At 40.9% G+C, this 25,649-nt stretch overlaps 1 protein-coding gene across 2 annotated transcripts in view; it reads right to left on the minus strand.

The window, feature by feature from the left end:
* col7a1 (collagen, type VII, alpha 1) overlaps nucleotides 1-24,690 on the minus strand; it is a 69,487-nt gene extending 44,797 nt beyond the window's left edge. For both annotated transcript variants that reach the window (XM_085273976.1, XM_085273974.1), the window contains exons 1-47: nucleotides 24,408-24,690; nucleotides 17,411-17,483; nucleotides 17,118-17,298; nucleotides 16,874-17,030; nucleotides 16,682-16,775; nucleotides 16,412-16,570; nucleotides 16,164-16,321; nucleotides 15,086-15,215; nucleotides 14,656-14,775; nucleotides 13,665-13,820; nucleotides 13,303-13,422; nucleotides 13,059-13,208; nucleotides 10,740-10,856; nucleotides 10,399-10,545; nucleotides 10,180-10,305; nucleotides 9,923-10,069; nucleotides 9,542-9,664; nucleotides 9,130-9,396; nucleotides 8,876-9,019; nucleotides 8,607-8,738; nucleotides 8,362-8,508; nucleotides 8,023-8,157; nucleotides 7,764-7,913; nucleotides 7,545-7,681; nucleotides 7,306-7,432; nucleotides 7,037-7,180; nucleotides 6,424-6,590; nucleotides 6,152-6,193; nucleotides 5,938-5,964; nucleotides 5,803-5,847; nucleotides 5,345-5,464; nucleotides 5,195-5,266; nucleotides 5,048-5,083; nucleotides 4,908-4,961; nucleotides 4,735-4,812; nucleotides 4,405-4,518; nucleotides 2,218-2,244; nucleotides 2,074-2,127; nucleotides 1,894-1,965; nucleotides 1,763-1,822; nucleotides 1,410-1,445; nucleotides 1,283-1,327; nucleotides 699-734; nucleotides 556-600; nucleotides 402-437; nucleotides 225-260; nucleotides 60-92 (exon numbers count right to left, since the gene is read on the minus strand). In XM_085273976.1, the coding sequence (XP_085130102.1) occupies nucleotides 60-92; nucleotides 225-260; nucleotides 402-437; nucleotides 556-600; nucleotides 699-734; nucleotides 1,283-1,327; nucleotides 1,410-1,445; nucleotides 1,763-1,822; nucleotides 1,894-1,965; nucleotides 2,074-2,127; nucleotides 2,218-2,244; nucleotides 4,405-4,518; nucleotides 4,735-4,812; nucleotides 4,908-4,961; nucleotides 5,048-5,083; nucleotides 5,195-5,266; nucleotides 5,345-5,464; nucleotides 5,803-5,847; nucleotides 5,938-5,964; nucleotides 6,152-6,193; nucleotides 6,424-6,590; nucleotides 7,037-7,180; nucleotides 7,306-7,432; nucleotides 7,545-7,681; nucleotides 7,764-7,913; nucleotides 8,023-8,157; nucleotides 8,362-8,508; nucleotides 8,607-8,738; nucleotides 8,876-9,019; nucleotides 9,130-9,396; nucleotides 9,542-9,664; nucleotides 9,923-10,069; nucleotides 10,180-10,305; nucleotides 10,399-10,545; nucleotides 10,740-10,856; nucleotides 13,059-13,208; nucleotides 13,303-13,422; nucleotides 13,665-13,820; nucleotides 14,656-14,775; nucleotides 15,086-15,215; nucleotides 16,164-16,321; nucleotides 16,412-16,570; nucleotides 16,682-16,775; nucleotides 16,874-17,030; nucleotides 17,118-17,298; nucleotides 17,411-17,474 (4,767 nt within the window). In that variant the 5' untranslated portion in view covers nucleotides 17,475-17,483; nucleotides 24,408-24,690. The remainder of the gene's footprint in view (nucleotides 1-59; nucleotides 93-224; nucleotides 261-401; nucleotides 438-555; nucleotides 601-698; nucleotides 735-1,282; nucleotides 1,328-1,409; nucleotides 1,446-1,762; nucleotides 1,823-1,893; nucleotides 1,966-2,073; nucleotides 2,128-2,217; nucleotides 2,245-4,404; nucleotides 4,519-4,734; nucleotides 4,813-4,907; nucleotides 4,962-5,047; nucleotides 5,084-5,194; nucleotides 5,267-5,344; nucleotides 5,465-5,802; nucleotides 5,848-5,937; nucleotides 5,965-6,151; nucleotides 6,194-6,423; nucleotides 6,591-7,036; nucleotides 7,181-7,305; nucleotides 7,433-7,544; nucleotides 7,682-7,763; nucleotides 7,914-8,022; nucleotides 8,158-8,361; nucleotides 8,509-8,606; nucleotides 8,739-8,875; nucleotides 9,020-9,129; nucleotides 9,397-9,541; nucleotides 9,665-9,922; nucleotides 10,070-10,179; nucleotides 10,306-10,398; nucleotides 10,546-10,739; nucleotides 10,857-13,058; nucleotides 13,209-13,302; nucleotides 13,423-13,664; nucleotides 13,821-14,655; nucleotides 14,776-15,085; nucleotides 15,216-16,163; nucleotides 16,322-16,411; nucleotides 16,571-16,681; nucleotides 16,776-16,873; nucleotides 17,031-17,117; nucleotides 17,299-17,410; nucleotides 17,484-24,407) is intronic.
* Between the last annotated feature and the right edge of the window lie 959 nt (nucleotides 24,691-25,649).

Genomic DNA, 25,649 nt, shown 5'->3' on the forward strand with positions numbered 1-25,649 from the left:
AACTCTGAGCGAGCTCCGCTAAAATGAAAAGTTGTAGGAGATGCGATTTTACACATTACCTGTTCTCCTTTCCTCCCTGGGAGACCTTGAACCTGCATGATTTAAATAATTCAATAAAGGCTTGTCATCATACACATAGACTGTCATGAATATTAAGTGTATATCCAAAAAAACGCATGAAGAAATGAATGTATGTGATGATTTTCTCATGTCTGATTGCTCACAGTTCTCCCAGGCTCTCCTCGTGCACCGTCATTTCCCTGGGAACAGACATGTTCACTTGTTCTTTCATCTTTGCTTTGAAATTCATTACACCAGATTATGAAACATTCAACGGCAAAATCACGTTCCTATTGACCCGCTGCCTCTCATATCATTGCACTTAATTATATCAGTCTCACCTTTTCTCCTGGCGGTCCACTGGGTCCTGGTAAACCCTGTTACAAAAAGGAAACACCATTTTGTGAGACTCCTAATGCAGATGATGCAACAAGCATGAAACGGAAAGGCACACAGATGCCATTAGCCAATATAACATAGCAGTCTGTCACTTACTCTTACACCTGCTGGTCCTGGAGGGCCTGGCTTCCCTGAATCTCCCTGAGGAGGCAATTTAATTCAGAAAAGAGTGAAAAAAATCTTTTGAAAGCACAAGATGCTAACCTGTAACTAAGACTAAAAACTAAACCAGTACTCACTCTTCCTCCAGTTTCACCAGCTGGTCCTCTCTCCCCCTACAAACATAAAAAGGTTCAAATTCAACACATGCTCTTTCGGTGAAAGTTTCCCTGTATTAAATCAGCACATGCAATCAACAGAGTCTTACTGCCATACCTGAATAACTGAAAACATTACAGACCTTTTTGGGGTGTGCTCGAATACGTGTGGGTAAAACGATGCACAGCATCAGTGGTACCAATCTACTGAGCATCAGTGACATCACTAAGGTGTCTGCTGAGAGGATACTAAAAATCCTTCCCATCTGACAAGTGATAAAATGGCATCATCCATCATAATTCATGACTGTTTCTTTTCTCGGGCTCTTTGATATACAGTATCATTTTATGACCTCGTTACTTATTCATTCATTCAGATTTTTTTTTTGTGAGTAGCATAAAAGGACTCCAGCTGTTACATCATCACGATTATTTTTTTTTAATGAATGTTGAATCTTATAGAAAAGGGGCCCCAAATACTGTGAAAAGTTATCTTGATCCATATAACAGAAAGACAAATAAACAGTGACACAAAGAAAGATTCAGTCTCATGTCATGTGACTCACCCTATCTCCCTGTGATCCAGGCTCACCTGGTTGCCCTCTGTCTCCCTATCAGGAAAGAGAGTGATAGAAGTCATTATTCTTTTGGAAAAATGGCAAAAGTTTATTTTTTTCCCTGCCATCGTCTTACCTTGCTGCCAATTTCTCCTGGAGGCCCACGGGGCCCCTGAAAAACAGAAACAAAATGTTCAACCCTAAATTTATCAGCTCCACTGAGGGGGTTATGAATTTATTTCTGTTTCTAATTACACTGTTTCCTAATTAGCAGGATTTCTCAGCACCCAAACATGGCCATTTAGAAAGCATTTCCTCAAAACTCTCTAACTGTAAGGCACAGAAGCCCTTTTTTCACATGTATTTATTTATCTAAGCCGCCTTCATCATCCTGTCTGTTCTTTCTGATATTTACTGCATAAAATGGATACATCTTCATCATACTGTACTATGAGCCATGCTTTTTAAACACCCATGTGTCTGACCTACCCTGTCCCCAGGTTCCCCATTTTTGCCTGGAGGTCCAGGTTGTCCTTCGGCACTGTCACCCTGAAAAATAATCACAGGCCTGTGAAATAAACACATTGCATCACTCTTAAACCGACTCAATAGGCAACTACCTTCTCCCCTTTTCTGCCCTCAAGTCCTGCAGGTCCTGGAGGACCCCGAGGTCCCTGAAGTCCTGGAATACCCTGATAATACAAAAAGCAATTAGTAAATGCAAAATATGCCTTGCTTGTACACAGAGCCAACCTTCAAAATAATGTGTCAGCACACTGTCTGCGATTGATAGCTCTTACAGGGGAGCCCTTCTCGCCTTTCACTGCCACCCCGCTGCCTACTCCTGGAGGTCCCTGTCAGCAAAAAGAAATAAAAGGTGAGAAATCATTCTGCTCGTGTGGTCCTTCGCAGTGAAAGGACAAGTTGGTGATGGTGTGACTCACCCTCTCTCCTGGGCTTCCCTTGTCTCCCTGTAGAAAAAAGTGGAGGAGGAGAGAGAAAGACAGATTGAGAAAACAACCGGGGGGAGAACGAGGACTCAGAACATTGTTACTCTATAATAGGTTTCCCAAGAGACTGATGTGCGTCATGTGTATGCACACAAACTCACAGGTTGATCTGTAAAAAAAACCCAAAAAACAAACAAAGGACGTCTCTGCTGTTTTATGTATTGTTTTATTGCGGTCATAAGCCGCTACTTTTTCCCCCACACTGTGAACACTGCGGCTTATACTGATGTGCGGCTAATGCATATTTTTTGTCATGCGGCCAAAAACATTTTGCCTGGTAACAGTAGACCAATAAAATTGATAAGTAGTATATATACGTATATATTTTTACCGGTTGTTAAGAGACGTTGTAATGTTGTTTGTGCACCGTTCCGTAAAAAAAACACAACATACGCAGCGTAATTTGTGTGTTACCGATACGTACGTATACTTAAAGGTAGCCGTGTTACAGCCGCTGTTTGAGGAAAAAAAGCATTTGCAGTATGTATTTTTGTATGTTACCATAACGTTTATGTTACCTTACGGATTAAATTAAACGTTAAAAATCCTCACGTGTAATATTTTTGTGCAGATATCTCATATTACAAGTGAAACGCATACGGCTTAAAATCCGGTGCGGCCTGTACAAGTGCAAAATTGATTCTTTCTAGGATTAGAGCATGCGGCTTTTCATCAGGTGCGCTCTGTAGTCCGGGATTTACGGTACCTTAAAACTAAAGCAGATTGACATAATGCAATGATCTGTTAATAACGCGACATTCTTATAAAATAACTGAAGAATTGGAAACTTTGCTGGGAAAGAGAATAAAGGATGAGATTTTTCTTCATTATTTCCCAGTGGGTCACCACAGCTGATCGATCTGTCCCTTTATCCCCAGCCAGTGACCAGTGAACACTATGATAGACAGGGTAATTCATGTCCAGACTTCAGACTTCGCAAAATCAAACAGCATCAGTCTCTGGGGCGATCGTGGCTCAAGAGTTGGCAGTTTGTCTTGTAATCAGAAGGTTGCCAGTTCAAGCCCCGGCTCGGACAGTCTCGGTCGTTGTGTCCTTGGGCAAGACACTTCACCTGTTGCCTACTGGTGGTGGTCAGAGGGCCCGGTGGCGCCAGTGTCCGGCAGCTTCGCCTCTGTCAGTGCGCCCCAGGGCAGCTGTGGCTACAATGTAGCTGCCATCACCAGTGTGTGAATGTGTGGATGATTGAATGTGTAAAGCGCTTTGGGGTCCTTAGGGACTAGTAAAGCGCTATACAAATACAGGCCATTTAGCATCAGTCTCTGTTATTGAATATGAAAACTGGATTTTTAATACATTAAAAGAAGAAAAAAGACCCGAGACTTTTTAAATATGGAGTGGAAAACTGAAAAGTAGAAACCTGGATAAAAACCTCCAACCAAAGAAAAACTGCCCAAGGATTTCTTTACATATACAGCCAATGATTGATATTCCACTGATGAAATATGCAGGCAGCTCAATACTACCACCATGTGTGACACTCTGACAATAACAGTTTCTTGTTGGAGAAATGCTCCACAGAGTTCATAAACCATATCCAACAGCTGTTTTCCCAGTAGGAATGGAAATAATGGAAAGAACTGAGTGAAAAAACTGTACCCACCCAAGTATATAATGACCAGTATATAATAAGCTTGTATATAAAAACAGAGCAAATATTCATTGCATTTGAAACTGCTGCTGTTTCCTTGTACTTGTAACAGAGCTAAGGGAAACTGACTGGGTAGTTTCAGAATCAGAATCAGAATCAGAAAGGGTTTTATTGCCAAATGTTGAGCAGGTTTACAACATTAGGAAATTGCTGCGGTGCTTAGTGCAAACATACTGTCATAAACGCTTAAATAGATATAAAAATAAAAATAAGAATAAGAATTAAAAGTGCTAAGTAGATAGTTTAAGATACGTTTTAGCACCGATATGGCAGAGAACAAAACTTCTGCACAGAAGTCAACCTGGCGGTCAGTGTTTTGCACTAGGAAAGGATGTGGGCTCATACATACATGAGACATGAGTAAGGGCACTTTAGAAATCTGATGTCAAAAGAATTAACTATGGAAATCTATTTCTTTTCTTAGTAGAAGCGAAACAATGCAGGAGAAAAACCTTGACTGAAAGCCCTGGTGTTCCTGGTATTCCTGGGCGACCATCCTGGCCTCGTGTCCCTGGAACTCCAGGTTCTCCTTTGGTGCCGTCCCTGCCTAGCCGACCTGGTATACCCTTGCCACACAACAAAAACTCAAGTCAGTACATATGAATGATGGATGACCATACAAACCATTTTAACTACACTCTCTTCTACACCTAAGATTTTACAGGTGACACTTTGGCCCACTGTGGGTTTTAGGATTACACTGGCTATTTAAAAGAAGTTAAAGAATGCTGTGAATGTCAACATAAGAAACATCCTGACTGGTTATCTGGTGCTTTTCTTACATCTGTTCCTGGAATGCCTGGTTCTCCTTTCCTCCCTGGAAGACCCCCACCACCAGATGTCACAGAACCTGGTTCACCCTAAAATATCAACAAAGTGCAGTAAACAGTGGAATAATAATACTTCACCTTTTTTCTGAATTGGAAAAAAAAGGTTAAGACGTTTTTAAGCTCACCCTTTCACCTTTATCACCCTTGGGCCCCAGTGGTCCTGGTGTTCCTGGTTCACCCTAGAACAACAGAAAACAAAGGAAACACTGCAGTTCAAACCCGGTCACCAACAACTCTCTGGTACAGGACGGCTGGGGCTACTTACTGGGTTTCCTCTGACACCAGGTAAGCCTTGTGAACCCTGTGCAGTAAAAAAATAAAAAAATAATAATAATAAGTAACAGTATTTTATTGACTCGCTGCTAACAAAATCATAAACAGTCAATCTGTGGGTTCCAGTCACTCTACTCACAGGAACACCTGCATTTCCAGGGGCACCTGGTCGCCCTGGTAACCCTGGATTTCCATCAATACCGGGAAAACCCTAAAGAGAACACGGCATATTAGTTTGCTTCTGTTTTGGCTGGTTTGTATGGTTTAGAATGATTTCAGCTACACTTACTCGCTCTCCCTTTTCTCCTTTTACCACTAGCGAAGGGTCAATTGGGACACTTTGGCCTGGTGTTCCTGGACGACCTTCAGGGCCTCTGGGGCCATCTCTCCCAGGCAAACCATCACGACCCTGTATGAAGATTGCTATTTTCAAGAAAGAGCTAGCATGGCGGTGGACTGCAAACCGACATGCAGATTTGCATTAACCATAGGCAGGCTAAAGCAACTTAAACAGCACAACCTGTGTAGAGCTGCCAGTTAACACGTTCAGCTGAGCCAACACTGTTGTGGGCTGATATTGATTTGCTGGATTTGCGACAGAACCAGACTTTGTGGCCTGCCTGGACTGACTTTACACTCAATAACTGGACGCTTGCTAAAATGTCATATCAATATCCATTTGCAGTAACACTGCACTACTGCAATGCCAAACTGAATCATCAAGTTCAGTACAATTAAATGACTCACAGGCTCTCCCTTGCGTCCATCTGCACCATCTCTGCCTCTCTCACCCTGTGGGTTCAAACAAAGGAAACAGCATCTTAAAAGCTGAAGAACAAGACCACTGGAGAAAAAAAAAGTGCAACTTCAGCTCTTCAATACCTTTTCTCCACGTTCTCCCTTGTCACCCTAAAAGAAAATTAAAAAATAACACCAAAGATTTAGAAATTACAATATGAACGGCAACAGAAGAAAGCTCTTGCTTTTATCAGTTACATAATTAACAAGCAATTAATCGGAGCAGCTTACATCAGTCAGTTTGTGGTTATAGGTTATAAAATGTAAAAATACAGCATGACGGTACACAATAACTTACCCGAGGGCACTGAATGGTGCACTCATCTGTATCTTGAGTAGTCTAAAAAACATCAACAGAAACAGCTGAGATTTAGACTTTAATTCTTATCACCGTTAAAATAATCGACACATATTCACTAATGTGAGTGTTACAGATGTTTAAATAGTTACTGGAAAACTAGCTGTTTTGTTTGCCTTCTTCTTTTTTTAAGTACATGTCAGTCCAGATCACACCAAGCTTAACTCTAATTCAAGATTGTAAACAAAATATTTTTTCTGGTTTCTTCCCACCTCTTGCGCTCTGGCAATACCACAGAGCAAGTCGGCTAGATTAGATTGTAGCGTGTTCAGCTGCGCTGGATAGCTTGTATACAAGAGGTTGTTGTTGCCATCTGACACAGCCTGATACAGCTCCACAGTGTCTGCCTGGTCGACACCAACAGCTAGGACTTTCACACCTAGCAAACATGCAAACAGAAAAATCAACAGTATTTGTTTGCAAGGCAGAAAAGATCATGTCTGTAGTGTACTGCAATTGAACAAACTATTTGTGGAATTATTTTGTAAGCATTGTTAATTAATTAAATTGTTTATTAAAATTTGATATGCCAAATACTCGGCATATCTCAGCATGATGTGCAGTGTGTCCGGCTCTGTTCAAGATGCTTTCAGATGTTTCATTCTATTAATGGTTTTCATTTATTTTTAGATTGAACACATGGCTTCCTACATTTTTAGACACACTTTTGTGGTAGATATGTCCCAACTAAACTGTTCCAATTCTGTCAAATATGCTGCCTTCATAGGGACCAGGCAGTAACACCCATCCAAGTTAAAGCAGCTGTCATTCTATTATATTCTGTTAATATTGTGACTTCATGTCAGTGATCCTCTGAAAGAAAACCTGTAGCTTTGAGACTGCTGGCTGCAAGGCTCAGGTCGTCATTGGAACGTTTGTCAGCGATGATGACAACAACACCAGGGACCCTTAGTCTCCGTCCAGCTGATGGGGTCAGGACATATTGTCTGGTGAATGTTACCGCCTCACCTGCAGAGGGTGACAGGCAATATCACAAATGTCATCGCACAAAACAAAGTAGCTGCTCAGATGGCACTCAGTAAGAACATCAAAGGACTGTCAGAAATGATAAGGAGAAAGACAAAAATCCCAACCGATGTTGCTCCCTGGGCTTTCATCAAAGGGTATGGACTGAATCTCTTGAAGAAGGGTGTCAGATCTGGCATGGCGATTGAGCAGGAACCATATTTTGGGTCTAGAACCATATACTACAACCCCAATCTGAAACAGATTTAAAAAAATAGCCCATAAGTAAAAGCTAAAAAAGGACTGGAAAAAAAACAGTTGTGCATTTCCCTGATCTGTTGTGAGACTTTTTTTTGACAAAAAGTACCTGTGTGTTGAGGGCTCCAGTAGTTATGAGAGACTCTGCTGTATTTGTGAGGAATTCACGTAAAGGTCTTGCAAGATTAATACGATCAGTGGACGCAGGTACCAGAAACACCACATCTAGAGACCCAAGCGCACACGCTGCAAACAGAGGTGTGTGTCAGGGTTAGTAAGCGATGCATTCTTAAACAAAAGCATATGAAAGAACATGTGTTTGTTTTACCAGGGCGTCCAACTACAGAGCTTTCCCCTCCTAGTCCACTTGCAAAGTTGGGTTGCAGGCTAAATCGATATCGAAGGCCCAAACGCAGCCCGGGCACCTCATAAGAGCTAGATGAAGCAGGCAGCGTGACGGACAAGACTCGACCACTATCTGAGAAATGTGAACAGTGGGAAATGCATAATGGCATAATGTTAACAATGCAAGCATGTAGAAGTTGAAACAAAACAAAAAAGTGAACATGTATACCGCGATGCCTTACCTGATTCTTCTCTCCAACGAAGAATATATCCGGTGGCACCTTGTAAAGGACTCCAGCCTAGCCGCACAGAATCCTGGGTAACCTCTACCACTCGTAAAGTTGTGGTAGGCAATGAAGGCGGGGTATAATCACCAGCTGTGTGCATTCAGATGTAGTCAATTTATCCCCTTTATCAGTCAGTTTTGTACATTTCAACGGTTTTCTGTGAAATTTGAGATTTTGCAGCAAGGCTTCACAGAACCCTGCATATTCCTGAAGGTTTATGTTAGCACCAATCAGTATTTGTGAATTACCTCTAAAACACATTTCCTGCAATTATATCCAAAAGTCAGGACTCACGTGTGGTAACGCTGACAGATACCGGGGCTCCCTCTCTGTTTTGGACTAAAGCCATGACCTGCACCTCATACTGAACTCCAGGGTCCAGCTGGTCTAAATCCACTGCTGTCACATCTCCAGCTACCAGCTGACTCCTCTCTTCACCACCTACAGCAAAACACAGCAAGAGTGAGTGATCTAAGAGAAACAAGCTTTTATAACACCTTAATATCAGAAGAGACAAAAGAAGAAACAAAACCACACACCATCTGTTCTCCTCCAAGACACACGATAAGATGTTGCTCCCTGCATGCCAACCCAGGTGACTCGGACAACCTCTCCGCGGCCCTCCTGGACTTGCAGTGATGTCACAGTCCCAACCGTGGACTGATCTGGTTCTGTGAGTAGGATCAGGAAATACTAAGCATTGTTTACTTTAAAATATTCCAAGTAATCCACACTCACAGCTAGGTTTATGTAAAAAGATACACTTTGCACCTGTTGTTCTGGGTATTTGGCTGATCTAGTGAGATACCTGTTTTGACATCTAGAACTGCAGGAGTCCCTTCTCGAGATCCAGTCAGTGTAGAAACCTGCACTGTGTAAGCCGAATCTGGCTGCAGTCCATCGATAGTGTAGGTAGAAACACTGGCATCAACTTTACGACTAGTTTCGACTCCTGCAGCGAGCAGAATATTGTTTGACACTAACACATTCTTTTATTTATTAATCATGTATGTGGTTCCATGTAAATGCATGCATTTGCTTTTAATGCAAATAATTACAAACCATCATCACGGCGCCACGTGATCTTATACCCAGTTGCCCTCGAGGAAAGTGTCCACGTAATGCGTATTCTCTGAGGCGTGATGTCAAGGACACGAAGTCCAGACAATAACCCACTTTGGGGATTGGTCTGAGTAGCCAGCGTGGCCACCTCTCCAACACGCTGATCAGCAACAGCTGCAACACCAATTATTAGTGCCTCATCTGGCTGCAGGCCTTCTATGGTGAAGGCCGTGAGCTCCGCTCCCAGAGTACGGGATTGTTCTGCACCTACAAAAGGGAGAACATGGGGTTACAAAAAAATCTAAATTAATCAAGCTAAAACAGAGAAGAAATCTAAACGATTTTTTTTATATATATATATATATATATATATATATATATATGAGATAATATTTATATACATAACACTTACTGTTGCCTTGTCTCCAAGTAACCCTGTACCCCGTTGCTCCGGTAACACCTGTCCAGGTAATTCGAATTCTCCGACTATTTGCATTTATTACTCTCAGATTAGTCACCCTTCCCACAACTTGCTCTGCAATCATTAATAAAATGATTAATAAAATATAGCATCACGGTGCTTTTAAGGAAAAAACTGTGGATAAAGCCTGAACTTCACAGAGGTCCATTCAGGGTCCAAGGTTTTCAAAGATAAAAAACAAACAAACACATCTGCCATTGAGTCAAGTGAATGTGATGATCTTTTTGTTTGTTTGTTTTTTGTTGTTGCTGAAATTGGCAGGTAAAAGAAAGACACAGGAGAATCAGAATGTCAGTAGCTTCCCAAACTCACCTGGTTTGATATTGACAGTCACCGGGTCTCCTTCGTTTTCTCCCACCAGTGCCGTGACACTGACACCATACGAGACCCCCACTATCAGGTCTCTGAGGTCAAGGGTCGTCTGGTTTCCAGGAATGAGTCGTACTTCTTCTGTTTGCGCTGACATGACATGAATCATACAGAAATTTTACCACCAATCATGTTTTTATTCATTTGGCAACAGAAGATATTGATTTGTTTTTCTTTTTAAATGACTAAGTTCAGCGTACAGTCAGTGTTCAAGATGATAACTCTGTACTGTGTGGCTCCGGCTACACCGGTCCAGCCAAGTCTGACAGTGCTGCCCAGATACTCCACCACTCGCAGGTTGGAAACCCTTCCCACTGGCTGTTCCTCTGCAAAATCAAGGGTCAAAGTGATTCTGGCACAATCAGCATGTTTATGACCCATACAGTAAATCCAAAATCAGTTTAGGGTTCAAGGCGGACCTCTGAATGTGGTGGAGACAGGTGTGGCTTCCTCACGACCTTCGAACAGGGTGTACAAGGTGAAGATATATTTTGTGTTTGGTTTCAGGCCTGTGAGCACAGAGTTGGTGGTGCTTCTTGGAAAGGACAGGCTCCGGACAGGGCCTCCTGAAGCACAAAAGAACAGTGAACAGGGATCAACTTTTTCTCACTCTATATATAATATCAGTGCAGTATATGCTTTCTGTTTCTATTTAAAGTTGGGATATAATAGAATACAAAACTAAAGCTGGCAAAGTTGGGAAAAAATCATAAGAATTTATTTTTTAAAATTTTGCTTTCATGGTATATGTATGTCTAACCTTCCCCCTCCCTCCACTCCAGCCGATACCCTTGAGAGGACTGAATGAGTCTCCAGGTGAGGCGGATAGAGGAGGGACTGGTGATAGCTGCTCTGAGGACCTGCTGCTCTTGACGCTCTGAGGGGAAAAAATAATACATTATGCAATATGTTTTGAAATGTTTATATGTACATGGGATGGCTTATTATGTTCTGTAATTGCATCTTCTGTTTAGAATGGCTGCAGACTTTCCATTCAGTATAAATAGTGGGTGACAAACCCACTTTCAAGGTACATTTGCCATACTACAAATTCTGTTCTTGCAGAATTACTACATGCATGGACTCCTGGAGCTTTTTTACTCCACAGTCACTAATTCACACACACATGCGTGCAAACACGCACACACACACACACACTAAATAAGAGCAACTTATTGTTTTTGTATCTTGTGCCAGGAGGACTGAAAGACGCTTCTGCACTTAAATAGATGCCCATGATTACTGGACACCTAGTCTACCACGAGAGCTACAGCCACACACAAAGATCTATTCCCAGACACACTTCATATGGTGTCGTGATAGATTATTATAAGACTGAAAGTAACTCCATCGAACATGAAACTTGCCTTCTTTAAAGTTGATACAAGTACAATTTTTATAGCAGTAAATAGGGTAAGTACCAGGCATTTGTTGCAAATCAAATGTACTTGATTAACTGGTCATAAGCAATTGTGAGCACCTTCATAAAAAAAAACGTTCAGGTCTGTTTTAACAGATTCTCACAATCTTCCCAGGACATCCTAACAAATTCAACCACAGGTCAGACTGTGCAATGCTCAGAGAAACTGCAAAAAAAACAAAACCTCAGTCTCTACAGGCCCCAGCTAGCATGTTAAATGAAAGTTTATGACAGTATAATCAGAAAAAGATAGAACAAGTATGGGTTATTTACAAGCATTGCCAGGGGAAAGCCTCTTCTCTCTAAAAAGAACATGGCAGTGTGGCTTAGGTTTGCAAAGTTGCATCTGAACAAGCCACAAGAACTCTGGAGCAGTACAGTGCACCACATTTGGTGACAACCAAACACGGCACATTAGCACAAACACAGAGGTGGAGGGGTGATTTTAGTCTCTTTTGACCAAAAGACCTGGGCACCTTGCAGTCACTGACTCAACCATAATGCCTCTGTAAATCAAAGTATTCTAAAAATAAAAGTCAAATTTGAGGCCATCTGTCCAACAGCTAAATTTGGCCATGCAACAGGACAAACACATCAGCAAAGCAACAACCAAATGTCTGACAAAAGATAATAATCAAGGTGTTGCACATTATTCTTTTTGATATAACTGGATATCTGAGTGGCTACAGAGCAAAAGTGAACATGGACATGCATGCCACTCTTAAACCATTGAAAATCTATCATTTGTACAGCAGCCAGTTGCAGTATGTTAGCCTGCATATGCAAATTGTACACGTTCGTGTCAAAACAGATCTTCGTGGTTGAGGAATCTTTTGTGAAATTGCATTAAAGCTACAGTGTCAAGAAAGCAGTGTAATGATTGACAGCTAAGTAAATCAGAAACAGATTTAATACCACACCTCCGCCCTGAGGCTGTCAACGTAGTGGACAAGAAATCATCACACAGGTCGGCAGCCACGAGACAAACAAACACGTTTCTCCAATGCTGTGAATGAGCACAGGACTTTTCTTGTAACTGAGCTGCAACTACATCGATGTGTGTCCGATAAAGGTCCAGAGGTCAAAGAAAAGTTTGATAATGAAAAGGTAACTTGAAGCTTACACACACAACAAAGTGCTTTAAGAGAACATGTTGTATACATCTTAGTCCTCTGATGGCAGAACTGAGCCACAAAAAAGTTTCCAGTTCTCCATTCACTGGTCCAAATGAAGAGACAGCATATGGGAACTGCTCACGAGAGGCAGATGGTGTGTGTGTGTGTGTGTGTGTGTGTGTGTGTGTGTGTGTGTGTGTGTGTGTGTGTGTGTGTGTAACGAGGGCGTAGGTGTGCTACAAAATGTTCCCCAAACAAAACAGCCCTAAACAGTAACACATGTAGACATTTTAAAATAGAGATAAACCGCAAGGAGGATTTCTATCACTTTATTTTTCTCCCCATCTTCTTCCTGCTGCTGCACTTGGCAGGACAGGATAGAAGGCAGGAGCAAAATTCAAACAGCATTCTTTATGACAATTAGTTTCTAGAGAAACGGGAAAACTGGAAAGTAGATTGTTGCCCCAACGTACTGTGAGTCACTGATGGGATGAGAACAGAGGAGAAGTTTGGTGGTGTGGCAGTCAACTGAAAGCACGCCTACCTATCTTGAATCTGGCCGTTGTTGGAGAGGCCTCTGTGTTTCCCTCGTACAGTGGGATAATAGTAACAATGTACTCAGTATCTGGCTGGACCCCGGACAACGTGTAGAAGTTGATGTCACCACCGACCTCCACGGTCTCTACATCACGACCTAAGTGAACAAAAAACAAAGACAAAGATGTAAAGATATGTGACGCAGTAAATAAATGCTGTTAAAAAAAAAGATGTCTGATGTGTCCTTCGACCTGTAAACGGTCCCCAGACCAGACGGTACGCCCTCGCACCGCTGACACCTCGCCATCGCACACGAACACTGCCCTCTGACTCCGTCTCCACTGATAACTGCTGCACAACCTCAAGGCTCACTAGCACAAAAACATAAACAGAGAGACGTGAAGATAATGTTAAATAATGTTAAATAAATACTGAAGGTCAACACAAGGAGACAGTATCACTTAGATCAGGCACTATAATTTATCATTTCTGTGTATTTGTGGCAAACTGTACCACTTATTGTATTTTACCTGCTGACTATGGTCGCTCACATTACAGGAACATTATATAGCAGCGGCAAAAGGATTAACAGCAGGCGAGAGGACGAACTCACGTGTGCGGGCGTTGAGGACAGACGGGGATGCAGAGTTTCGTGGGAACAAGGGGTAGAGGCTGATGACGTACTCTGTGTCGGGCTGAAGTGACTCCAAGGTGACAGATGTGGAGCCTGCAGACAGTGTCCGCTCCAACAGCTGAGCTGCCGGCTGACCTACACAGAGAAGAGCAATTAACTAATAAATGCCCTAAGAGCAATCGCAAATTATACTGTGCGCTATGTTCGAACATTCAGACAGAATGTTTTTGCCTTTAGGGCCTCGCCTGTGCTTGATTAGTCTCGAGCATACTGAGAAAGGCCGTGTGCCTGTGCAGAATGTAGGTGTCTATCTTTGCCTGGTTTCACTGTATTATAAATGTCAAACGGTGCACTGTGAATAGGTAGGAACATCACTCCATGCTGCGCATGCTCACTACAATGCACCCATTGACGTGGCAGTGTAAGATTGACAGGGTGGCTTAGCGTGGCATTCTTCAGAAGAACTGATACTGGCACAGCATGTGGTGAGAGAAAAAGCTTATATGAGCCCTCGGGGCCCACTTTCCTCTCCTGAATCACAGCCTAAGCACCCACCCAGACCTCCTGACACACCCGGGTGCTATAAATGTGAAGACAAAATGACTCACAGTCCATGACATAAGCAAAAGTTTTCTCAGTCTGCCGAGCTTCATGATCAGCGATGATAAAATGTATTTGATATTTTAGGTAATTATAAGGTTATAAACATCCCAGCTGACAGCCAGTGCCTGAGGGAAGTTAGATGTTACCGAAGCTAATGTTGATCACACTGAACCCATACTGCTACACACCCTTTGCATGGCCCCTGGATGCCATAAAAAGTAACAGTTATTGACTAGTGTTGACTTCTTTTCCTTTTTTTTCATAATTCTGCCAAGGTTAACATCGTGGCAGGGCTATTCTGACATTATAGGATAAGAACGGATTACCAAAACAGGCAGGAAACAGAACAAATACATGTGTGCCCGACCTTGTGGTCCGTAGGTGATTCTGTAGCCCTGGACAGGAGTTGAAGGTTGATTCCAGCCCAGAGTGAGAGAAAAGAAACCTGCTTGCACCAAGCGCAGACTGGAGACACCTGGCAATGACCCTATGTGAAGAGAAAATGGGCTATTTCATATTGCAAATGGACCGATACTTATCTAGCGCTTGTCTACTTAATCTGAGAACTCAAAGCATTTTCTTATTACAAAGCTAATTCATGTATTGACACTCACATTGATAAAAGTGCTTTTTCCGATTCTTAGCCACTCTTAAACCAACATTCAAATGCTCACACTTTGATTAATGGATGAATCAGAGACAACTGGGGTTCGGTAACTTGCCCAAGGATACTTTGACATTCATAAGTGTTTTGTCAGTCTCTTGTGTCTCTGTTGAGTCGTTCACTTTGTACTCACTGGTCCGTTGCTTGGCAGAAACAGAGTCTCCCACACTGTTGGGGTACTGGGCGATGACAGTCACCAGGTAGTCTGTTCCTGACCTTAAACCTCGTGCAGTGTAGGTCCTCTGATTGGCAGTGACACTATCCTGCAGGTTGGGACAGGGGTGATCTTTGTAAACTGAGACTCCTAAAACACGTGTATGACTGAAAAATAAATCATCACCATCATGCCAAGGTACACAGAAGTGAATGCAATGCTTTGCTCTGCCACACTTTAATTTTTCCTTTTCCTTGAAGAAGATCCACCCATTAGACATGTTTATACTCAGCCTGAACACACATGCTTCTCGAGCAAAGCAGGATTTCGTCTGGCTCGTAAAACTGCAATTAACTGTTTCAGTGTAGGTCACATAAATGCACCTTTGCTCATTCTCTAAAATCCTTCAACACCTGAGGTCACGTTACCTCGACATCAGTGGAAGAAGTCATGGGGTGAAAGAAACGTGCGAAGGAGACTTAGAAGACTCGTTTGGCAGGTGACAGCCATATAAAAACAACAAAGTTCAAAGATGAACCACAAAATGCACATTTTAAAGAAAAAGAAATATATTATATACTATTAAATGACATAAATCTTTTATTATTTTTTTCCTGCTGAAGAAAAGATCCTGTATAACTCATTTCTTCCTTTGTTTAATAAATCTTTTTGGGACCAGCATAAAATTTAATCCATCAGTCACATCCAATTCAGTGTCAGCTAACCTGATTAAAAAACTAATGATACAATAGAGCTGTAGATGTACAGTAACTAATGCAAATCAATTTATAGTGAATCTTAAACATACTATGATATAAGTAATACACTTTATAATTGTTTAAGCTGTGTTTTACAAAATTCTAAACACATCAGTAGTTTACGGCAATAAATGAAAAATGAACTTAAAATGTAACGTTTATGCAATCTGCTCCACTTGTCAATCATGTTGATAATTTCTTGTGAATCATCAGGTGGTGTGTAAAGGTGTATCCTATACTAAAGGAAATAATAAAGGAAGCACTTCAATCTGATTATTTGGTCGCACCCCTGAACTCACCTGACGCATTTCTGCTATGACTGGTTGACCCAGACCAGTGAGTGGCACGTGCTGGATCACATAGGCACTCACAGGGCCCCCTGCAGGACTCCATCGGAACCTGAGAGAGTCAGACGTCTGGCCTATGAACTGCAGGTTGGATGGACCAACAAACGCCTCTAAGAAGAGAGGAGACACAGTTAAAATCACATGTAGTTTTACAATAATTGTGACAGTTTAATTTCTTTGAATTCTAAAGTTAAATATACCGTCGCTAGCATAATCGCCTCCTGCTTTCGTGCAAACTTGAGAGTTCACAAGAGGAAGCAGCGTGTTCAGCAGTTTGAAGTCCCCAACAAAGAAGGTAAAATCACTGCTGGGTTGGGACGAGATCTGAGCCAGTTCATTCCTGTCTGCGCTCTTTATGCCTGTTAAAAACAAAATAGTTGTCAAAGAAAACAAAGCACTTCACCTGAAGCTCTGGTATAATTCCAGATTATTCAGAATAACTGAGGAAATACTGCAGATAAAACACACACCAACTGCAAAAACATGAACTCCCTGACTGCGCAGCTTCTGTGCTGGCTCGTTCACATTGTCCTGTGACTTCCCATCTGTGATTAGGATCATGATCTGAAAGTTAAAGAGGGTCCATAGATAAAATTAGCTAGAACTGCTACATTGAATAGATAATAATTTATCAATCATAATGGTATAGCTACTCCTTAGACCTTTGGAACATCCCGAACAGAGGCGGGGTTGAAGAAGTTATCAGAGGCAAACTTAAGGCCGTCACCAGTGCGTGTGTTTCCACCTTTATAGTTTATATTTTGGACAGCGTTGACAAGCTCAGTGCCATTCAGGTAGGCAGTCAACGTGAACTCGACTCTGATGATGGAAAAATGTGCATTAATATACAATTGTGCACCTGCCATGTGTTTTTTAGTTGTTTTGTTTTTAATTACTCTCAGTCACCTCGAGGTGTCACTGTACTGTGCAACACCGAACCGAATCCCTGACTCGCCCACGGAGCTGGCGAATGGCTTTACAATTCCAGCCATAAAGCCCTTAACCTGCAGGAAATTAGGTCGGCCAATACTGGAAGAGCCATCAACCAGGAAAACTATATCTGCAGCTTGTACATTATCACACCTGTCTGATGGACATAAAGGACAAGAATTAGAAACAGCAACATAAAACATTATGTCTGTCAGGGAAGATGTGACAGTAAGGTAAAGTGAAGTTAATTCAAACAAAAGGCATTTTACCCTGAGCTTCAGCATGTTTCACAGAGCACAGCAGGACAGTTACAGTGAAAACCCAACTCCACATCTTCACAACCTGGGACACACAAAGAACAGGTAATATTATCATTAATATCATCTCTAAAAACAGTCTGAACAAATTACAAACTGTATATAGATATTTTAATATCATCTTCATTTCTGTTAACCACTATCTATTAATAGTAAACATCAACACTGAAAATCCGGTTTCTGCTGACTGCCACTTTCTTCTTGTTCAGCTGGATTTCATTAGTCATTTGTTCCATAGCATAATTTGTGGGTAGTTCAATCCAGTAATTTGTCTGCATTTTCTTAGGATTCTAGTCATTGTTCCTGCCTATACCTGTTCTGACCTACCTGACAGCCTTTATTTCTTGTCAGCCTCATTACTTTGAACATGTTTTCCTGTAACACAAACACGTGAGGTCTCTTTTCTTATACCAGTCTGTCCTGCAGTCCAGGTTTTGCACTGCACCAAGAAGCTCTCACACCTGGTGAGAAAGTGTCCAAATACCTACCACCCCATATTACCTCATGGACTATTAATGTTATTCATCATCACTGAAGAGACCACTACACGAACACATTACGTGAACAAGAAGCCCTGAAAGAAAGCATTGTGCATGCACTTAGAAATTAGTAACCTTGTATATATGACTGAGTGTTGTTTTAAATATTATAGTGAATGATGACCTCAGAGAAAAACCCCAAAAAACCCTGTAAATCTGAAGAAGAAAAAAAGTAAATACTATATATAGCTCCGTTAACTAATACCAACCCTTAAACAACAAGATTTACATGGTATATTTTTAATTTTTTTTACTTGTCATATTCTTGCATGTCTCTCACTAGGTATGGACTCCAAAAAGCAACAGGCTGATCTGTATGAGTCCACCTCTTGCATTCAGCAGTTTCCAGTAAAACAGCTAACGACCACAAAGGGAAAGAACAGTTAAAGATCAACAACACAGAGTGCCGTATTTCACACCCCCAGCTTTTCTTTATATGTTGGGAAGTGAGTTGACATAACTAAACAGCTTAGGTGGATTGTTTCACTATTACCTGTCTCATGCTAGCTCCACTCCGCATGCAGTTTGTGTGTTTGGTGAGTAGGTGCACTCACAGTGAGAGCAGGCAAAGGAGAAGCAAGTGTTACTTCAAATGACAGCAGCAAACAGTGAGCTGAGCCACCCTGGACAATTTGTAATTTTACTCATACAATAGCAATTCAGTAAATGTATATTCTTATATGTTTTAGTTTGTTGCACTTTATTTATTAAAGTAGGAAAAGCAATGTTTAAGTCAAGCCTGATGTTGCTTTAACATAAAAAGGCATTAAGGTAGCTGCTTAAAAGGTTCAATCTAAGATACAACATGTCAGGTGGAAATTATTAATATTTAATATATTTTATTATGTGACAATATTGCACAGGCTCCTTTAGTTATTGTTAAAGCGTTAAGCAGTTATTGTTGCAAATTCCTTTTAAATATTGTGATATCATTTTGAGGTTATATCACCGACCCCTACCAGAGGCTATCCATCTTTTACATACACTCTACGAACCTCTGTGCATGTTGATCCTAAAAGAATAAAATGCAACCACCCATCCATTTGCTTCCACTTATCCTTGCTGATGATGGAGCCTCTCCCAGCTGTCATGGGGTAGGAGGCAGGGTATACCCTGGACAGATCACCGACCCACGGCACATTCAAACCCACATTCAATTTAGAATCATGCATGCCTTTGAACTGTAAGATGAAGCGTGGGTTACCAGAGGATACCCATGCAGACACAGCGAAAACATGCACACTTCATGCAGAAAGACCACAAACTAACTGGAGCGTTTGAACCCAGAACTTTCAAGCTCACAGCAAGAAAGTCTGCATTCATTCTGTGTCAAACAAAACTTCCCGTTCATGTTTCTAATTTACACAAGAGTTTGAATTTTTTTTTTAACAGCTGTCCTTCTCATTCTCTTCCCTCCACACACACCCTTCACATAACATGCATATTCAGAGCATACATGCTTCTGTACATGTGATCGTGCATCACACACCTTCCATCTTTGCTCAAAGGATAGTGGTCAGAAAAGACTATTTTTTACAGCGAGCATCAGATCCACTCTTAAACTTCACTAGTGTAACTCATGTTGGAGTTTGGCCATAAAAAAGCTTTAACGTATCTTTTCTCCATATTTCTCTTTGGCCACTGTATGTCTGAATGCAGATGGCAGATCCTTACAGACAATATGCACCATTCTGGAAAAAAATCCAACAGATCCTTGATTCACTTGTAGACCGTCTTGCAGCATTACTATTCTCTACAGTGTATCTCACTGTTATCATGTTTTGGTCATAAGAAATTTCCAATATGATTTTGGTGACAGCTTTTTTTAGGTGAAGAAATTCATTCTGGATGTGGGTGTGGAGTTTTCATGAAAACCTTTGATTCATCTTTGACGCAGTCAGGCACAGCATTAAAGTTACTGAAAATAGCTGACAGATGTTGAGCCAAAGACAGAAACATCAGATCTACTCTGTAGGGATATGGTAGCTAAAGTAAACACACAATATAATGAAGGAAACATGAAAAAAAAAAACATTTAAGTGGATCAAACCAATTACATATGTTGGTGGCAGGACAGCATCAGACTGGAGTGATTTTCTGAGCCTGAATGTAAAGAACAGTAACATTGTCTGACATTTGGAGACTTTTATAGCTTGGCATTTTGTTGCAACACTGACCAAAACCAGACTGACTATCAACGAGCTTTGATCAGAGCTAACCCACATGAAAGACACATGCTGCCAGACTTGATAAGACTCACAATAAACAGAAAACTTTTGCAGTACTTTGAGTATCAAAGCTACTTCTTATTTTAACCCTTACCATAAATAGATTATGTTACCTTTTAAATTCATTAGGAAAACAACTATTTTCTAATAATTGGAATTTAAATTAGTCTTAGCCTTGATCTGTCAGAAGCAAGCAGTAACCTCCTAAACCGAAAAATAATAAAGGCTACAGCTTCTTGACTAGCTCCAAAAGACACATAATCAACAGAGAGTGCTATTTTAAAAAGCCCCAAAAAACAGCATTGAAACCCACGTTTAAAAGGTCTACGCATAATTATCCCCTTAGAAAGTGGCTTAAATTTATCGGTGTGGCTGCTTTGATTGATTGGTGGTTCATCCAAATATGGTCACTGGCTGTGAACACAATTAACATTAGAGGCAGCCAAAGCTTCATTAAAGTTGAAGCTTCAATTTTTGCTTTGCTTTTCAGTTTTTATCATGTTGTTTGTTTAGGTAAGTTTATTTATTTATTTATGTTTTGGTATGAAAGTTTTTCAAGATCTGGAATATTAATTTGTCTATGTCTGCCTTACTTAGAAAGTACTTGGGGTAAACTGCTGTTTTAAATGCACTGCATAATTAAAAGTGACTTGACCATTGAGTCGGCAAACAATGGGTGACACCACGGTGTCCACCTTTAATTTACACTCTGTGGTCTGATGGTCACAAACTGCCATTTTGATTTATGACAGAATGTAAACCAGTCATATGATTGGTTAAATAACATACATGTATTCTTACTAAATGCAGTTTAAGATCTTGTAGCCGCACCTGAGGTAAGATGTTATATTGAGCTAGCTGGTAAAATTCCACATTGAAAGAAAGCTTTTATTATCATCGGATTGCCACACCCAGCTTCACAGCAGAGGCTTGCTCAGACTTCAAATAATCTAGTTACAGTTTATGTAAAGTCCAACAAAGAGTGCATCAACTTTAAGGTTATTCTTTAACATCTATAACCTCGTTTTGATTCAAATGTGCACTTTTCTAGGGACTTCTGGAGGAAAGTTTGCATTTCACGGTTCCTGATGTGCACACATGTTTAACTGCAGCAACTCTGAAACCACAAATCCCTTCTTAATACCTACTAACACCACCTCTAAAGCTCACTGGTAGATTCTGCTGTAATTATCTACTGTAAATACATCAGGACTCGTGCATTTCTACAATAACACTGCACAGATCTGCTAAATACTGTTCAGTGAAATTATTTTAAAAATGAAAAGAGACAAAAAATATTCAAGAATCCAAAGTTAGATAAAAACCATTAAGACACACCACACTGAGTTTTCTAATGTTCAAACACTGCTTGAGGCCAGAAGCTCATAATCACTGATAAATGTTTATTTTTGTCCGAAACACATCCCACATCACACACAGGAAGCTTAATATGTTCCAAATGTAACCCCTCTTTCCCTTTTCAAAAATCAAAGCATCTATTTTGAGGCTCTTACACCTACAAATTTAAATTATGTACCTATAACTCCTACCTTTTATGTTATTTTTTTCACTGTAGGAAATCTATAGAAGTTCTGTTTATTGCTGGTTTTGTAAGCCAAGTTTTGAGACTATAGTCTATATTCCCAGCCTTTTCTGAAGTACAGTGGCTAACTTACCACTTTGTAATGCGATTTAAGATGTCACCAAACACGCCATCTTATGACTAAAAGTTGCACTAAATGTTAAATGGACTACAAACAATGGATTTTTCTTCTTCTTGCTATTCCCACGATACACTCACAAACCCTTTTCTATTTTCAGGCACAAATCTGTTCACATAAAGTCCTGGTAGAAATACTTCCAAGTAATTACTGCCAATTTACAAGCCAATTGTGGGGTGACCTATTTCTGAATGTTTTTTTGATAGATGTTCATCAAGTCTATATTAACAACGTGTCTAGTCTGGCTTCCACACCTGGAATGTGTAAATTATGAACTGGCTTATGGGCATGACCACACCCATGACTAGCCACTTGGCAAATAAACCAATCAAGAGGGTTAAAGGGTCAAAAGCTCAGAAGCTGACTGCTTCTTCTTCTTCCTAAACACAAGTCCCCCAAGCCGTCAGACTCCTGAACACTCAGTGACAGGACTGACACACACACCTTCATACACCAAGTTACTTTTTCCACAATGCTCAGTCTTTTGCACTGTCTTGTTCTATCTGGTGTTACACTGTCTTTGTTTTGTTTTTTTGCAATTTTTGCACATTGCACTTTATATAGTCCTGTGTTGATTGTCTGTTATATATTATATGTGGCACCATGGTCTTGGAGGAACATTGTCTCGTTTCACTGTGTACTGTACATGGTTAGAACGACAATAAAGCAACCTGACTTGACTTGAAGTCATTTTTAAAAAGAAAAAGTAATGTGTGCATAACAGCACAGACAGAGGAAGTAAAAGACATTTAAACCTGTGGAAATTGTTTAATACTCATCCTAAAGCTTCTGTTGGAAGTTCGTACAGGAGCTAGACTATGCTTTCTAAAAGCTACACTTTTAGTAGAGATGCCATTCTCCCAGGGGGGCAGCGGGACACAGGCCACTGTGCTGTGACAGAGAGCAGGATTGTGTAAGAGCCAGCATAACATCAGTCTAGGGGACAGAGAGCGACACAAGTGGACAAGGGGATGGAAGGATCAAACGGGGTGGAAATGTCACAGTAAATTACTCAAAGTCTCGAGCTAAAACGCTCAGGATCTTGTGTACTTTGGACCCAAAGGTTGATCTTGGCAACTAGAGACAAGCGCTGCTCCGAGGCCATTAGGGAATTAAAACAAAGAGGGAGGGCTAATGCAGACTTTTTTGACCCCTGAAGTCAAATATATCATCTCCCACTTCCAACAATAATGGTTCCTTTAACCAAACAAAACAAAAACCTTGTAACAGCAACATTTGAATCTTATCCATGACCCCTTGCTGTAACAAGTTTCAAAATAAGCTCCAGTCTTATCCTCCTATTTAAGCATCTCACTAGCTTTGTATTACTATTATCAAAAGCCAGACTGACTGCATCTGAGAAATGACAACATTCAATGAGAAGTTATCCGTCTCATTCAAAAGCATTAATGGACTGAGACAAGTCAAATTCACAGGGCTTATAGTTGGTTTAATCCAACATAAACACAGAGAAAGAGAAACCTAAGCACGAGTAAAAATGGGCCATTGTTCATAAAATTGTTAAAGCAACTTTCTTTTCCTAAAACCTGAATAGAAAATGCTGGACAATGCACACATTAAGCACACGCGGTAACCAGCAGCAGCAGGCCTTACTTGGGATGACACACTTGGGATGAGTCCAGAGACATCCACTACCACAGTGGCACGCCAAAAAAGTTAACCAAGCATGGTTGCAGCAATGCAGCAAATTAAAAGGAGAGAGAGCGAGAAAGTGGCAGGGTGCATGTGAGGCTGTGAGGAAGACTCTAATCACTCCTTATAAATATTTTCAGGCATTTTTTTTTCTTTGCTGTTGTCTGAGCCAAACCACAGCAAAGAAAATGATGTCCTCAGAAGTAGTACAGACAGTTGAAACCAATCAAGATACAAAAGGCTGAGGAGGAAACGTAGGAGGGAGATTCTTTCGCAGCATCATGGTGTAATAATGGCCTCTCGCTATAAAAGTTCAGCTGAGGTCAAGATGTTATGAACGTCTAGTTCAACTAATCTAGGGATTTGGGTTCAGAGCAAAATTATGTTCTTTCATTCAAAAGGCAGTGGCGCTTACGATTTATTAAGACTCCTGTGCCTGATTCTCGTTATCATACAGAATACAGAAAAGCCAAGCATTTAAAAACACTTGTAATTATGAGAAGGGTGAAAATTAGGTGATGAATGTTCTGGATGTTCTTGTGCCAAGTGAAGCTTTTTTTTTTCTGATGGCAAAGCGATGGGCTTAAAGGGGCGGTGTACTGGCTACAGTTTGGGTAATTCCCCCATTTGCACAGTTGCGCTTACCAGACTGCAAGGTGTGCAGAGTAAGTGAATGCAGTGCACACATGCATAGCATTCTTATATAGACTGTCATTAGTAGTCTTCAGTGTAGAAATGCATGCAAACTGTGCACGAACTGCACCCAAGCACAAGGGCTCCCACAGAACACAGTTTCCACTTATCTTACCTGGGGATCTCTTCTCCTTGCACCCGACTGCAGCCTGCCGCTCCCCACCTTTCCACCTGTGGCATATCCACCAGCCCTGGATCTCCGTGCAGTATTTTGACCACACAGACGAGAATCACAATCCCGGCGTCCAAAATCACAACTTCAAAAAAGGTAAAAAGCAATCCAGTGGAGCTCAAACGCCCAGATCCTGTTGCTGCATCCCGGTGGAGGACCGTCAGATGTGAACGCTATTTCTGAATCCCGAGGCAGCGCTGCTCAGCGTGGGCTGAACTCAAGCAGGAGCAGAACAGTCCAGACTTGCTCGGATGCCTGAAGGGGAGTCCTGAGCTCTCCCTTTCTACTGCCTTTTTTTAACCTCATTCTCTTTTCCTGTCGTCCCTCCCTGCTGCTGACTGAAAAGCAGCCCATGCAACCGTTTACATGTGAACAGTAATCTCGTTACTTCTACCTGGAAAACTTCTGGTCACATGATTTTTATCCTGCTGTAGACCGACTTGGAAAAAGTTATGTGCACCGGTGGTACTATCACAAAACAAAAACAATAGTGACTAGTACTTAATGAAATATTTAGTTTAACTGAAAAATGTGTAACCAATGATCTCAGACTACATTAAAACTCCTCAACAAAACAAAAACTGTAATAAAAAACAGCCTTTCTATGCCTGTACTTTGATGTGGTGCTAATGATGCTCAAGGCTAGCTTCTAAACAGCTTCTTAACCAGGGTGCTGCAACTTTATTTCGGGGGTTTGTGGAGTTTGTTTATTATAAAAACAAAGTTAGAAGATTTTAAATGAGGCTTTGCTTAAAAGGAAATGCAGAAGAGTTTCCCAGAAGGCTCCAAAAATAAACATGTAATTATGTCAGGAGTAACATGGATAGGCAAACCCTCATGAAATTTTCTTACAGACACATAGTAATATAACAAATTAGGGATAGCGCAGTAGAAATCATATGTTTATTTTATTTTTCCTATGGGCTTATAAACCTTATTATAACCCTTTCATTCATTTTTAGGCTAGAAATGCTTATTTTACTATAAAAATAATTAAAATTAAAAAAAAAAATACCTATAGGTCAGAGAAACCTGCGACATAATGAAATTCCCACGATATAAATTTAGAGATAAATCTTGTGACACAAGACAGCAAGTGCAACTAGCTTAACAACTGCCTTGTGTGGAAAAAGCATAAACTGTCAACATCATGCAAATTAAGTACCAGTTTCTAAATTTGAGCAA

Source organism: Mchenga conophoros, linkage group LG5 (assembly GCF_057382185.1).
Source record: "Mchenga conophoros isolate Kocher_MC1m ecotype Shallow Benthic linkage group LG5, M_conophoros_male_GT1.1, whole genome shotgun sequence".
NCBI lineage: Eukaryota > Metazoa > Chordata > Actinopteri > Cichliformes > Cichlidae > Mchenga > Mchenga conophoros.